Raw genomic sequence first — 13453 nt, forward strand, 5'->3', positions numbered from 1 at the left:
TAGTGGCTTAAAATAGCAATAAACATTATTATCATTAACAGTTTCTGTGGATCAGGAATTTAGTAGTGGTTTGGCTGTGCAATTATGGCTCAGAGTCACTTATGAGGTTGGGATGAAAATGCTGAGCACCTGAAGGCTTTCCTAGGGCTGGAGGATTCACTACCAGGGTGTTTTTTCCCCTTGGGCTAGTTGTTGGTGGGAGGTCGCAATTCCTTCTCACTTGAGTCTCTCCATAGACTGCTTGCATGTCATCATGATTTGGCAGCTCATTACCTCCAGAGCAGGTGATCCAAAAGAGGGCAAGGCAATAAAGCAATGACTTTTAAACCCTAGCCGAAAAGTCATACACATTCATTTCCACCATAATCAATGTATTGAAAGTGAATTACCGAGTTGGCCCACATTCAAAGGAAGGGGACTTACTTAGGCTTTACCTTTTTTGAAGGGAGGCATGTCAAAGAATTTGAAGACATGCTTTAAAACCACCACAGGCATAAAAAGGAACTTGGTTTTTATTCTACTTTATCCACTTGCCCATTTAACAAAGATTTATTAAACATCTACTATGTGCTGAGTGTTGTTATGGCACTGAATCAGGCCTCTTCGAGAGGGTGATTCTTATATCAAGGCCTGAGAAATTAGAAGGAAAAGATAAGAGTTTCCAAGCATGCCTGCATCAGCTGTGTCCATTTACCTCCTATTGTCTCCTTAAGCTATGAAACTGGCCAGTCCACTTGGTGGTCTGCTCAGTCTCTGGGTTAAAATTTCCTCAACTGTAAAATGATGAGTTCCCTTTCAGCTATAGTATTTTCATCTAGGAAAATAGGGCAGTTTCTTTTAATCATTAAAATCTATTTAATAACTTTGGCCGCATAAAACCAAAAGCAAGAACAAATAAAATAACTGAGTAGTGTACAGAGATATGCCATTTGAAACTTCCATAATCACATTCTGCTCTTTTAGCTTATGACTGATCCATGAAATTACCTAAGGTATACCTTTAGCTAGGTAGTAATGTGAATTGCAGTTTTCTATGTTATTGTCTGGGTAAGAGATCTTTGAATTTTTTTTTTAAATAATTTTGAGACCTGTAAAAATTCTCATCAAGATGCATTCCTGCATTGGCTTTTACTCAGGCTTGGTAATTTTGCTTACTGTTTTTTACTATTCATGAGATTCATTATTAGGCTTCAAGAACAGAATTCCCTAGGTGAAATATGTGCCGGCAGCAAATACACTGAGAATTCTCATACAAACACTACATTTCTCGAGAGATGGGGAACATGAAGCCAGAAAAGAACAGCAAATAACATTTTATTTTCTGTAGATCTACTATCTTGGTTTTATTAAGGCCTCCTAATTTCCTCTTAGCTCTGTGTGCTTGGGCCAAAAGTACCTTTCTTCATAGTATTAATTGTTCACTCTTTAGTATATATATAAAATTGTATATATGTAAAATTGGCTCAATGCATACTAATTGCCAAAAGAAGCACAAAGAAAATGCTATCAGAGCACTAAAGAGTGAGCAATTAATACTATTTAAAAAGGTACTTTATATATATGTAATATATACTTTACATATATACTTTTTACATATATGTACATATACTTTACATATATATGTAATATATAAGTATGTATGGAGCTATAGATGATTCTGTATACATATATTCTGTGAACTCTAATATTTTGTGCTCATGAGGACAGAAACAATAGTATATTCATATTTGTTACTCTTAAGACACCTCATCCATTGCGCAAGTGAAAAACTGTAAAATAAACTTGGCACTGTGGAAAAGGACCCCTTGAATTGAACGGTAACATTGACTCCAGTTAAGATTAATTTTATATGATCAATCATTTCAAGTCATCCAATTAATGAATCTTTATTTGTGTAAGGGAAGAATAAGGTTATATGTGCTGACAAAATTAAGTCTGAAAAGTCAATATTAAAAATTGGTAATGATGATAGTTCTTAGAATTTTGGTCCTTGTTCAAAACATTGATTCTAAACCATTCATTACTTTGCATACTGACGTTGTCTCTGTATAATTTCTTTGAAATGACATACAAATATCAATAGGTCTAGTTGATTTTAAAATGTTCTGAAAAGCTTCAATAAATCCACATTTGATAGATATATATATATATATATATTAGTTCATGTTCATTCAGTTTTCCCAGATAATCCAATTACCTAAGGAAATTCTCACCAGTGGCAAAAACCTGATTACTGGTTTGTATTTATATCACTAATGAAAACAGGAAAAACATTTTTTGTAATATTACATGTGTATGAATTCTTGAAGCAGCATAATTTCTGGATTTGAAGAAAACTGTTACAACTTCTCAATAAATCTGAGAAGTTTTATCAAATACGATCAATCATGCAGAGTAAAACCTTTAAGTAAATATAAATACATAATTACATGTAATTACATTTTAAAATATCAAAATTAAATTAATATTCCTAATTCTCACTTCTCATCTGGATTATTACAAAAGACTTATTTCTACTTTTCCAGAGTATACTCTGGCCATTTTCCAATTCCTCCCCAATCCTGGCAAATTCATTTTAAAATGAAAATGTGATCATGCCAAACCTCAGCTTAAAACCGTGGTTCCCGAGGCTTCAGAATAAAATTCAGACTCCTTAGCATACACATGGGAACTGATCCCTGCCTGTTTCAGTCTCCTCCTCCTGCTAGTCACACTGAATTATCTGCAGGTCCCTGGACGTTCACTGTTTTCTCATGGGGTTTCCGCTGTTTGAAATCCCTTTCCTGCTTCTATGGCTAACTTCAGTTTTCATGATTCAGTTCAAACCAAATCACTCACCGTGTCTACCAAATGTCAATCCTAGTGACTTCCTTTGAATATAATTTCCTCATCCAGCTTAGTTCTGTGCCCTTCGATGTTCTCTTTATATCCCTCGTGTAACAACAACTTCTTTTTCTTCTCCTTCTTCCCTCCCTCCCTCCCTCCCTCCCTCCCTCCCTTCCTTCCTCCCTCCCTTCCTCTTTTCCTTCCTTTCCTTCCTTCCTTCCTCTAGCTCCATGCCCAGCGTGGAGTCAGATGCTTAACCGACTGAGGCACCAAGGCACCCCACGCCTTTGCCTTTTTCTTTTTTTTTTTTTTTAAAGAAACTAATTATGTATGAGTTCACTGAACTGTAACATATTACTTGCCCATCTCAGCCTCTGGACTGTGAGCTCCTAATACAGGGACTTTGCCTTTCATCTCTGAATCACTATGCTAAACACAATGCCTAGCAGTAAAGTCACCAAACACATTTTTGTTGAATAAATATAAATGAATGGAAAATAATTAATAATTTGCTGTGGAGAGGAATAATGTTCAAAATATTTAATAACCGGTTGGTAGAGGCTCCTATGGGTCACACTGAAACTACTACGACAGCTGATAATTTTGTGCTTGTTTGCATCCTTCAAGTATCAGTCCAGGTTGTAGATGTCTTTGACTTTTTTATACCAAGAAGAAAAAAATACATACACTTTTATCCCTACATGCAGCCAGACTATTTTAGAAAGGTGTATAGACATAGTACATTGGAAAGCACCTGGATGCATGAACACAGGCCAATAATCCCGTGTTGTTAACCTATTTATATGCAGGGATAAAAGCCATCCTATAAAGTTTACAGTGCTGTTAAAATGCTACCATGCCCTGTCCCAATTACCCAGAGGCATGTTTCACATTCTCTGGCGGAGCCTTTCTTGTTAAGTAGCATCAGTAAGTAAGGAAAGGGTAATTTCCCACATCTTTAGGACCTATAGTAAATCTTTATTGCCTTCTTACTTCACATATTTGGTAACAGTAAATAGTTCCCTCCCTTGCCTAGCCAGGATGTTGTCTTGGCTCATGCTTCCTTCATCTTTTAAATATACTCTTGCAAATACTACAAAAGCTGATTAACCCCTTACTTTCATTCTTGTCTTCTACCACCCCAAACCAGAGTAGGTTTGGTCCACTTAGTGCTCACCAGTGTGAACTCTCTGAAATGCAGATGTGATCATGGTACTTCCTGCCCAAAACCATTCAGTTGTTCTGTATCACCTATAGCAATGTTCTTCAGGTAACTTCAAGAATTGAGCTTTTTTTAAAAATTGCAGGTGCTTTGGCTTCACACATGGAGACTCCAGTTCAGTAGGGGACAGGGTAGTGCCTAGGCATTCTTACAAGTTTCCCCAGGAGATTCTGTTGCAGAGCCAGGCTGAGGATCACACATCTATCAGATCAAGTCCCGACTTTTATATAGGGAAGAAGACTATTCATGACTGGTTTCTGTCCATCACTTTTGGTTCACTTATTAGCTGTGAGATTTTGGCCAAGTTACCCAAATGTCTGAGCCTCAGCTACCTCATTTCAAATGGGGATGATAGGGGCGCCTGGCTCACTCAGTCGGTGGAACATGTGACTCTTGATACTGGGGTCATGAGTTTGAACCCCACATTGGGGGTAGAGTTTACTTAAAAAAAAAAACAAGTGAGGATGAGAGTACCAATGTTGCAGCACCATTCTAAGTATTAGAGATACTATTAGGCCATTTAATTTACCATCCAAACTGAGATGCTATTAATAATTACTCCAGGATACTACACATAAATTTAGACTGTCTCAGGCAAACAGAGATACATGATCACTGTAATTTGAGGTGACATATTCCCAAAGCATCTCTCACAGTGAATATCATATGGCAGAAGTTCAACAAATTAGTTTTATTTTTATTGTTCTTCATATTTACATCCCCTACACTGCTGAAAGCCCTTGCGTACTGAGGTGGTGGCTCCAGGCACAAATGGGATTCATGGTATACTCTAACCAAGATCCTGAATGTTCATTTGTCACTGCCCTTCTTCCCCCCCCCCCCCCCACGTACTACTTGTGGATATTTCCCCCTTTTCTCTCTGCTACTAGCCCACTATCAGCACTTGCAGAGCCCAGGACATGAGTGAAAAAGAGGCCCACTTACAATACACTTTTTAAAATTAAAAGCTGTATATCAAGCTGTTACATACATATCTTTTATCTTTCCACCTTGACAAATATATCTTTATAACAACATGACAGGTCCAAATGTAGACTTCTCGGAAACCTTGGAGTTCCACGCAGGATTGTGGCGGGGGGGTGTGCAGATTCTAACCCCTGGCCTGCAACCGGTTCCTCTTCCTGGCCCATCCCTGGCTCCATCCATACCACGCGAGCATCATGTGGAAAGGTGTGGACACCCTGACCTACACATTCAAGCTCTGTCCATCCATTATTTCTACCCTCTCTAGCAAACAACTCTCGGGGTGTCTGTTAGATTCCTGTTGCTGCTGTAACAAATGACCACAAATGCATTTTAGAAATCTGAAATTAGTCTGACGAGGCTAAAACGCAGGTGCTGGCACTGCTGGTTCTGGAGGCTATAAGTGAAAATCTCTTTCCTTTGGATCACATCCCCTCCTTCCAACTTCAAAGCCAGCAGTACAGTGTCTTCTCTTCTCTCTGACCTCCTGTCTCACTCTTATAAAAACCCTGTGAGGGGCGCCTGGGTGGCTCAGTTGGTTAAGCGCCTGCCTTCAGCTCAGGTTGTGATCTCAGGGTCCTGGGATCGAGCCCCGAGTCAGGCTCCCTGCTCAGCGGAGGGTAGGCTTCTCCCTCTCCCTCTGCCCCTCTCCCCCTGCTTGTGCTCTCTCTTGCTCACTCTCTCTCTCAAATAAATAAATAAATAAATAAAATATTAAAAGAAAAAGGAGGGGAGGATATGCATACATGTTTGCTTGGTCATGCATTACATTTAAAATAAATAAATTAATAAATAAAAACCCTGTGATTCCATTATACCCACCTGGACAATCCAGGATAATCTCCCAACCTCGAGATCCTTAATTTAGTCACAGCTGCAAAGTTCCTTTTGCCATATAAGGTAACATTTACAACTTCCAGGGATTAAGATGAGGGCATATTTGGGGGCCATTAGTCAGTCTGTCACAGCGTGGGCATGGCAACAGACCCTTGAGAGAACCCAAAGACGGGAGTCTGAGCAAGCATTGGCACTATACGGGGGCGCTGCATAGGCAAGGATTCTGGGTAACTGCATGCCTGGTGTGTGGTCTGGAAGCAGGGGAGCTGTGGGGATCAGGGTGGGCGTGTCCTCCTGGGCCTCTGGATCCCCAGCTCAGCTCAGCTAGAGGAGGCCCCTCTAGAGCCCAGGATACCAGGGCAGGAGCCTAAGAATGGTACATTTCTTTTCCCTATTGATCCGGCAACCACAGTCCGTCTCCCTTTCTCCTAATCTATACACAAGATTCTGTCAGAGGAAAACATGTAAGCAAATTGTTTTACTCTATTAAAAGTTCTTTTTTTTTTCTTTTGCATCCTGCTTTCTACTTGTCATGAAAGAGCCCCATCCCACACCCACTCATTGTTTTTAACCATCCTCACTGGCTTTCCCTTCCTTTGAATCTCTAATTCTGTCCTTCCGCCACCTCTTCAGTGTTCTTAAAATACCCAAGATTTCACCTGTTTGCTCTGTTTTAAAAAATATGCTATCCAGCCAGCAAGTTATTCCTGAATCCTACAAAGTTGTCAATTTATTCCTCTTACAGTATTTCTCAGTTTTAAAATTTCCTCCTCCATTTGAAGCCTGCAGATTTTCTTTTATAATCAAATTTAAGATGTCTTTTCTTGTTCTCCTGTATACTCTGTATTTTTATATTTTGCTGGGTCTTGGCCATTTTAAATAATGTTTCCACACTTACACAATGCAGATAGAAGAATTTTTCAAAATAGTTATTTTTTCTCCTTTTAAGTTTTTGAAAATCCCTGAAGTCTCATTTATGTTTTTGCTTATTCTCGTTAATGCGTGGAATTTTTAAGGGAATCAACGATGTTTAAGACTCTGACATTGTTTTGAGAGAATTGTTAGATTTGAGAGTTTATGAATTATTCCGTGTTTTCTATTTTGTTTTTACAAAGTTTTACTTTTTTCTACATGAGGTGTTACCTATTGCAAAGGATCTGATAAAAAGAAAATTTGCCTATTTAAACTTAATTTTAAACTCAAGTTATATAATTTCAGTGATTTTTTTTAAAACTATGACTACATAATATTGTTATAATATTACCATAGTATATGCTTCATGAGGGCAGATGTCTGTCTTATTACTGTATCCCAGTGATGTCCTGGCTACAGTGGTCAGATTTTAGTAAATAACGGAATAAATGAATATGGGAATTAATGAATGATAGAATTTCAGAACAGCTTTAAAAAACAATATAAAGATGTTCAGGATAAACTATGCCACTTCAATTGAAATACTGAAACATAGGGTTGTTTTTTTTTTAACTTTTTCAATCAGATTTGCAATCACTCCCAGCCTGTTTTGGAATGAGCAATAATTTATACCTTTAAAGGTACTAGCTAAACTGTGTACATTCAAGAGAATGGTGGTCCATTTACATAGTTTAGGAATTAATAAATACAGATGATATTACATAAATATTTTGTATAGTGAGAATTTGATGTATGTTATAGGATTATATTAGGAAACTAAATATTTTTAGCTTTAACAGTATATTAGGTGATGGGAAAAGTAAATCTCTGAAACTGAAACGAAGACAGGAAATGAGGAAAATATTGCTTCCATGTCACTTTGTCCTCATTCTTTTAGGAATTGTGTGTGGGCATTGGTTCACTCTGACTGTAGTTAGTTTTATAATAGTAAATATATGTATAATTCATCGTGGAGGTATGTTATATGTTTCATCATTTCAGAAGCTTACTCCGTAGTATTCTCTTTTTCCTTGTCTGGTTATTCTTCCCTAGTTTAAACTTTACAAATGGTTAAAAATGTCTTTTTTTATTGTTTGCCCTCAGAATGGCTTCACTCCTTTATACATGGCTGCCCAGGAGAACCACATTGATGTTGTAAAATACCTGCTTGAAAATGGAGCTAATCAGAGCACTGCTACTGAGGTGAGATTGTCAATCCTATAGGTTCAAATTCTCTGATCTTAATGTCCACATTCTTTATATCCACCTGCAGGGGATCTCCATTATCTTGTCTAAATTACGCTAGGAATGTTCACGTTGCTTTTGTCATCTACAACAGTGGCCATAAACGAATGACCCAGTGTACACAGTTGAATGAGTTTATGCCTTGATTTGGGATTCATGTCAATTTGCTCTTACATGAGCTCTGGCTTCCCTCAATTTGCCCTTCTCTAGGTTTGGGGAGCTTGTATACTATTCTAAAATTTGATGACAGTAAATTCTACCCATCTCTTTTCATCAATATTTTATCTGTTAGGATCCAATTCAGTTCTTTAAAGGAATAATTCTTAATGATCAGAAATGATTGGTAGGTATTTGTGTTAGCACGATTTTATGAGGAGTATGTCACGAAGAAAAAGTTCACATTTTCTGCAGCACAAATTATGGCACATAGTTGTGTGACTATGATTATAGCAACAACTAAACAGAATGTTCAAAGTCAATTCAGTATGAGCATATTCAGGACATCTAGACATAAGAAGGGGTTAGAGTGGGCCAAATTAGAACATCACTTTCCTTTTCCTATGCATATCCTCCAGTAAACAGAACTTGCTTTGTTATTGCTTCCCATTTTTGCCTAGGCAGATTAAGGAGCAAGTTCAGTGGTTGCTTAGAATAATGATTTTTAAGTGATGCTCCAGAAACCCTGGAGTTTGAAGAAATTGCCTCAAGGGGCCACCAGAAGGTTGGAAGTGGGTGACACAGAAGAGAAGGGGAAAGAGTTCCACTGGGCCATGCCTCTCCTCGCTCCTTTCAACCAGATCATGCAGTCTTTGTTTTTCCTTTTTCACATTCTGTGCCTCCACTGATAAAACTTTAAAACTCCTGACCTGGAGTGGAAGATGACTGATAGATGTTTGTCACCCAGAAACTAACTTGATAATTTTTAATGTCTAATATGACTTCCTTTCTGAACAACTAAGTCTTTAGGTGAAATAAACATGAATTCCCTCCTACCCTGCACTCGGGGAAGAGATCATTGTAATCTATTAAATCCATTTCCAGTCCCTTTGACGGAAAACTTTTTATGGAGCCAATTGCAATAACTTTCTGACAGCTTATTCTCATTAGTTATAAACAAAATCCTGATTTTTCCTGACTCGACATATATAAACTTAGTTGATTAATCCCCCACTGCTGACCCTAATGATTATCAAGAAACACACATATGGACAAACCTCAGCACATTCCCTTATAGCCTGTCATTCTGCAGAAAACTACTATCCTTACAGAGCTTTATGGCTGATTATGGTTTGATATTTTGTTGTATTGCCAAACACCTTCTACAGTCTCATGTGCACATGTGTGACTATGCCTAAAGAAGACATTTACTCTGAACTGACTAGTAGACTAATTTGTAAAAATTAACTGCTAATCAAAACACTGTGACCACTTTAAAAATCAGATAATTATGAGACTATTCAATATGGCAATGAAACCCATGTTTGAAAATAAATATTTAAATATTTGAAATTTCCTATTATTATAGCAATTAGCATTGGTAAATAAATGATGAAAAATGAAGCTACTGAATTTTAATAGGAGTTTCTTTTTCATAGAGTTAGTTGAGGTACTTGAAAAAATCATTTCAGATATTTACCCTTCCCCCATGAAGTGTGGATTAGAATGAAATCGTTGTGGTGGATATCCAAAGTTAAATTCTCTGAGGGGAATCCTCTGTCCCTCCAGTACCATTTTTATAACTCTTTACTCGCCTCCTTCTTCCTGAGTGTTACCAAAATTGAAGGCTAAAAACTTTTTAATTAGGTTCTGTACTGTCAGCAGATGCATTGTCTCTAAGAAAAAACAAAGTCCGCACTCTTTTTGTAGAAACTCTCACAGTGTTGCAGTGGATAATCAAATATGTATATGATGATAAGTCTGTTCTTTCCCCCTTCACAGAGTGCTTAATTTGTGCCAAACAAAGTTCTAAATTTAGGCTACTATTTTTCATTTTACAACACTACGTGGTTTACTCTTCCATTATATTAAGTGATGTGTTTATTTAAAATTCAATTCTTATTAAAACAAATTCAAGTCCTTTTGTGGTAGTGCAATAGGAAATCATTTTTGCTCAAAACAATCTACAGTTTGAAAAGATTATTGTTGGAAACAAATCAAGTAGTTAGATTATGGTAAATTGCTCTTGTCCCTAAAATGCAATCGTTAATATACAATCCTATTACCCTCATCTCTTCTATGAATGGAAACTTCTAGCTGAGACTTGTTTTCAAGTTTTTGTGGAGTGAGAGAGGTTTTTAACATAAACAGAGCCTTTCTATTTATTTGCCACCTTTCCATTAACTGAATACCTGTTTCTAGACAGAAAACATGGCTTCCAACTTTTCTAGCATGGTTATCCATCTACTCCTAAAACTCTTCTAACCTTGATGATCTGTGCTATTTTTTTAAATTATTTTCTAAGTTTAGAATTAAAAATCTGTTTGTTCATTACCTAGCACATGTAATTTTATATCTAAATGATTTAAATAATATCAAATTCACCGAAGTGCAAAATTAATGAATTAGCCTTATTTACCAAAAGGTTTTAGATTACATTATGCCCCAAGCTTGCCAAATTAATTGGTAACAGACCATTCCATTGATAGTTATTGTTCTCCCTAATCAATACAGGGATATTTAGCAACTTGCATCGTTAATCACATAATTTATTTCCCTGTCTTGGCTACCATATCTTTGATTCTCAATCAGACTTGTTCTCCATTATCTCTACCCTCCCCACATTTTCCTTTCTATAAGGTGGTATTACTTAAGGTTGGTTCTAATTTTTATTTTCCCATTCTAAACATACATTTAAGCACATCTTATGTGCAGTATGCTTTGTTAGGGAATGCAGATGTTTTTCAAGATATGTAGAACAGAAACTAAGAAAACAATCTGATGAAGCCAGTCCATAGTATGGTGAATGACTGATTATCAATTGCTTCAATCTTTTTTTTAATAAGTTTCAGAGGTATAATTTAGTGATTCATCAGTTGCATATAACACCCAGTGCTCATCACATCACGTGCCCTCCTTAATGCCCATCACCCAGTTACCCCATCCCCCCAGCCACCTCCCCTCCAGCAACCCTCAGTTTGTTTCCTAGAGTTCAGCATCTCTTATGGTTTGTCTCCCTCTCTATTTTCATCTTATTTTATTTTTCCTTCCCTTCCCCTATGTTCATCTGTTTTGTTTCTTAAATTCCACATATGAGTGAAATCATATGTATTTGTCTTTCTCTGACTGACTTATTTCGCTTAGCATAGTACCCTGTAGTTCTGTCCATGTCATCGTAAATGGCAAGATTTCATTCTTTCTGATGGCCGAGTAATATTCCATGGTGTGTGTGTGTGTGTGTGTATGTGTGTGTGTGTGTGTGTATAAATACCACTTCTTCTTTATCTGTTCATCTGTCAAAGGATATCTGAGCTCTTAACATATTTTGGCTATTGTGGACATTGCTGCTATAAACATTGGGGTGCCTGTTCCCCTTTGAATCACTATGTTTGTATCCTTTGGATAAATACATAGTAGTGCAGTTGCTGGGTCATAGGGTAGCTCTATTTTTAACTTTTTGAGGAAGCTCCATACTGATTTCCAGAGTGGCTGCACTAGCTTGCATTCCCACCAACAGTGTAAGAGAGTTCCCTCTTCTCTGCTTCCTCGCCAACATCTGTTGTTTTCCTGAGTTGTTAATTTTAGCCATGCTTTAATCTTCACAGTAATATTTAATCCTTTTGCATTGCTTCTCTATCTTAATTATTAGTTTAAACATTAGAGGCATTGCTGAGAGTTGAATCCCATGCTTCCAAAACTTAATGGAAGATTTTTTCTTCTTCCATTTTACTAGGATGGTTTCACGCCACTCGCGGTGGCACTCCAGCAAGGACACAACCAGGCAGTGGCCATCCTCTTAGAGAATGATACCAAAGGGAAAGTGAGGCTGCCAGCTCTGCATATTGCAGCTAGGAAAGATGACACCAAATCCGCTGCACTCCTGCTTCAGAACGATCACAATGCTGACGTACAATCCAAGGTAAAAGCTGAACACATTTGTGGAAAGGAACTCTTCGGCTGCCAGGTTCCTCCTGGGGGATGATAAAGAAGTAGGCCATGGTGATAATGCAAAATTACTTCCTTCTGGTCATCGAAAGAAATAAATTACGTTCAGAGGTATTTCAGAAAGAAGGGGACTGTCTATTGGGTATAGTAACAAAAAAAATTTAAAGATAATTTTCTTTTAAAGATGAGGTTCAGCTTTTTAGAAATCTGCTTATTTATTCTCTTTGTAATCAAAAGTAATACAAGCAGAATTTTAGAAAGATAAAATTGTATTATGTAGTGTTATGGATGTCTCTTTTCTCAGTAGAATGTATTTTGGCATGTTGAAACAGTGTATCTAAGTACAGCGAGCAGATTGACCATTTCCTTCCTTTGCACTGTGTAATAATCTTCCCTCTTTTTCCCACACAACACTGCTTCAGATGATGGTGAATAGGACAACTGAGGTACAGTATTATGGTTATACCAAAATATATCTTGTTTTTATTCATTTTAGTTTTTTGCCCAATTAGAATAAATGCTCACTAATTCATACTAATGGGAATTTCCATTAGTAGGAAATTTAAAAACTTTTCCTATAATTAAGGCAAATGAATCATTCAAAAAATTTAATGTAACATATATCAGAAGCTATTTTTTATCAGTGAAAGTATTTAAATGGCCTATTAGAATAGAGCGTGAAATGAAACTCTTCCTTAATATGTATCTTCTGAGTGAGCTTTACTATTAACTTTTTGCCAGTTAGAAATATGATCTTCTTTTAATGAGATTTCTCAGGTTAGAGTTTAGCAAAGTGAAATTTAAGGTTTCTTTGCCACTGTTTTATCCTTCTATCTCCTTGCAGTTGCCCTTTTTTCCCCATACTTTTTTAACCACCTTGTATGTAATCAATAGTGATATTGAGCATATCATGATCAAGGCATTCGCTTTTATCTTGCTAAGTCTTAACAATACTTGATATGAAATCATCTATTTTCCACATACCAAAGTAAGTCACATTGATCCCCAGGAACATTCAGTTCAGAAGCCTCTTGGTATTTTGTGTGTGTGTGTGTGTGTGTGTTTAGCAGTCTCTTCTTGACCATTGCTGCAGAGAGGCACGAACACAAACATTGTTGAAAGTATATTGTAAAAATTAACCTGTATTCAAAGGCAAGTGACTGTGTAGGTTGATTTTCGCTTTGTTGAGGGGACTCTTTAGACTAACATCTCATGATCACTGGGTTGTGGACCTGGAGAGGTTTTGAGCATTCATTTAGTTTTTACTGAGAGTAGTGTATTTCTAAAACTAACATCTTGTTTATTAATGAATTTACCTATTGATAG

At 37.0% G+C, this 13453-nt stretch overlaps 1 protein-coding gene across 43 annotated transcripts in view; it reads left to right on the plus strand.

The window, feature by feature from the left end:
- The window catches only part of ANK2 (ankyrin 2), a 318537-nt gene that overhangs the window by 170181 nt on the left and 134903 nt on the right, over positions 1-13453 (plus strand). For 29 of the 43 annotated variants that reach the window (XM_073892120.1, XM_073892130.1, XM_025874074.2 and 26 more), the window contains exons 5-7: positions 7886-7984; positions 11916-12101; positions 12550-12573. In XM_073892120.1, coding sequence (XP_073748221.1) covers positions 7886-7984; positions 11916-12101; positions 12550-12573 — 309 coding nt within the window. The remainder of the gene's footprint in view (positions 1-7885; positions 7985-11915; positions 12102-12549; positions 12574-13453) is intronic. The other 14 variants (XM_073892155.1, XM_073892119.1, XM_073892123.1 and 11 more) reach the window with 1 other exon arrangement.

The sequence above is a fragment of the Callorhinus ursinus genome, unplaced genomic scaffold (assembly GCF_003265705.2).
Source record: "Callorhinus ursinus isolate GAN/ISIS: 27379988/994484 unplaced genomic scaffold, GSC_fseal_2.0 scaffold4, whole genome shotgun sequence".
In the NCBI taxonomy this organism is placed as follows: Eukaryota; Metazoa; Chordata; class Mammalia; order Carnivora; family Otariidae; genus Callorhinus; species Callorhinus ursinus.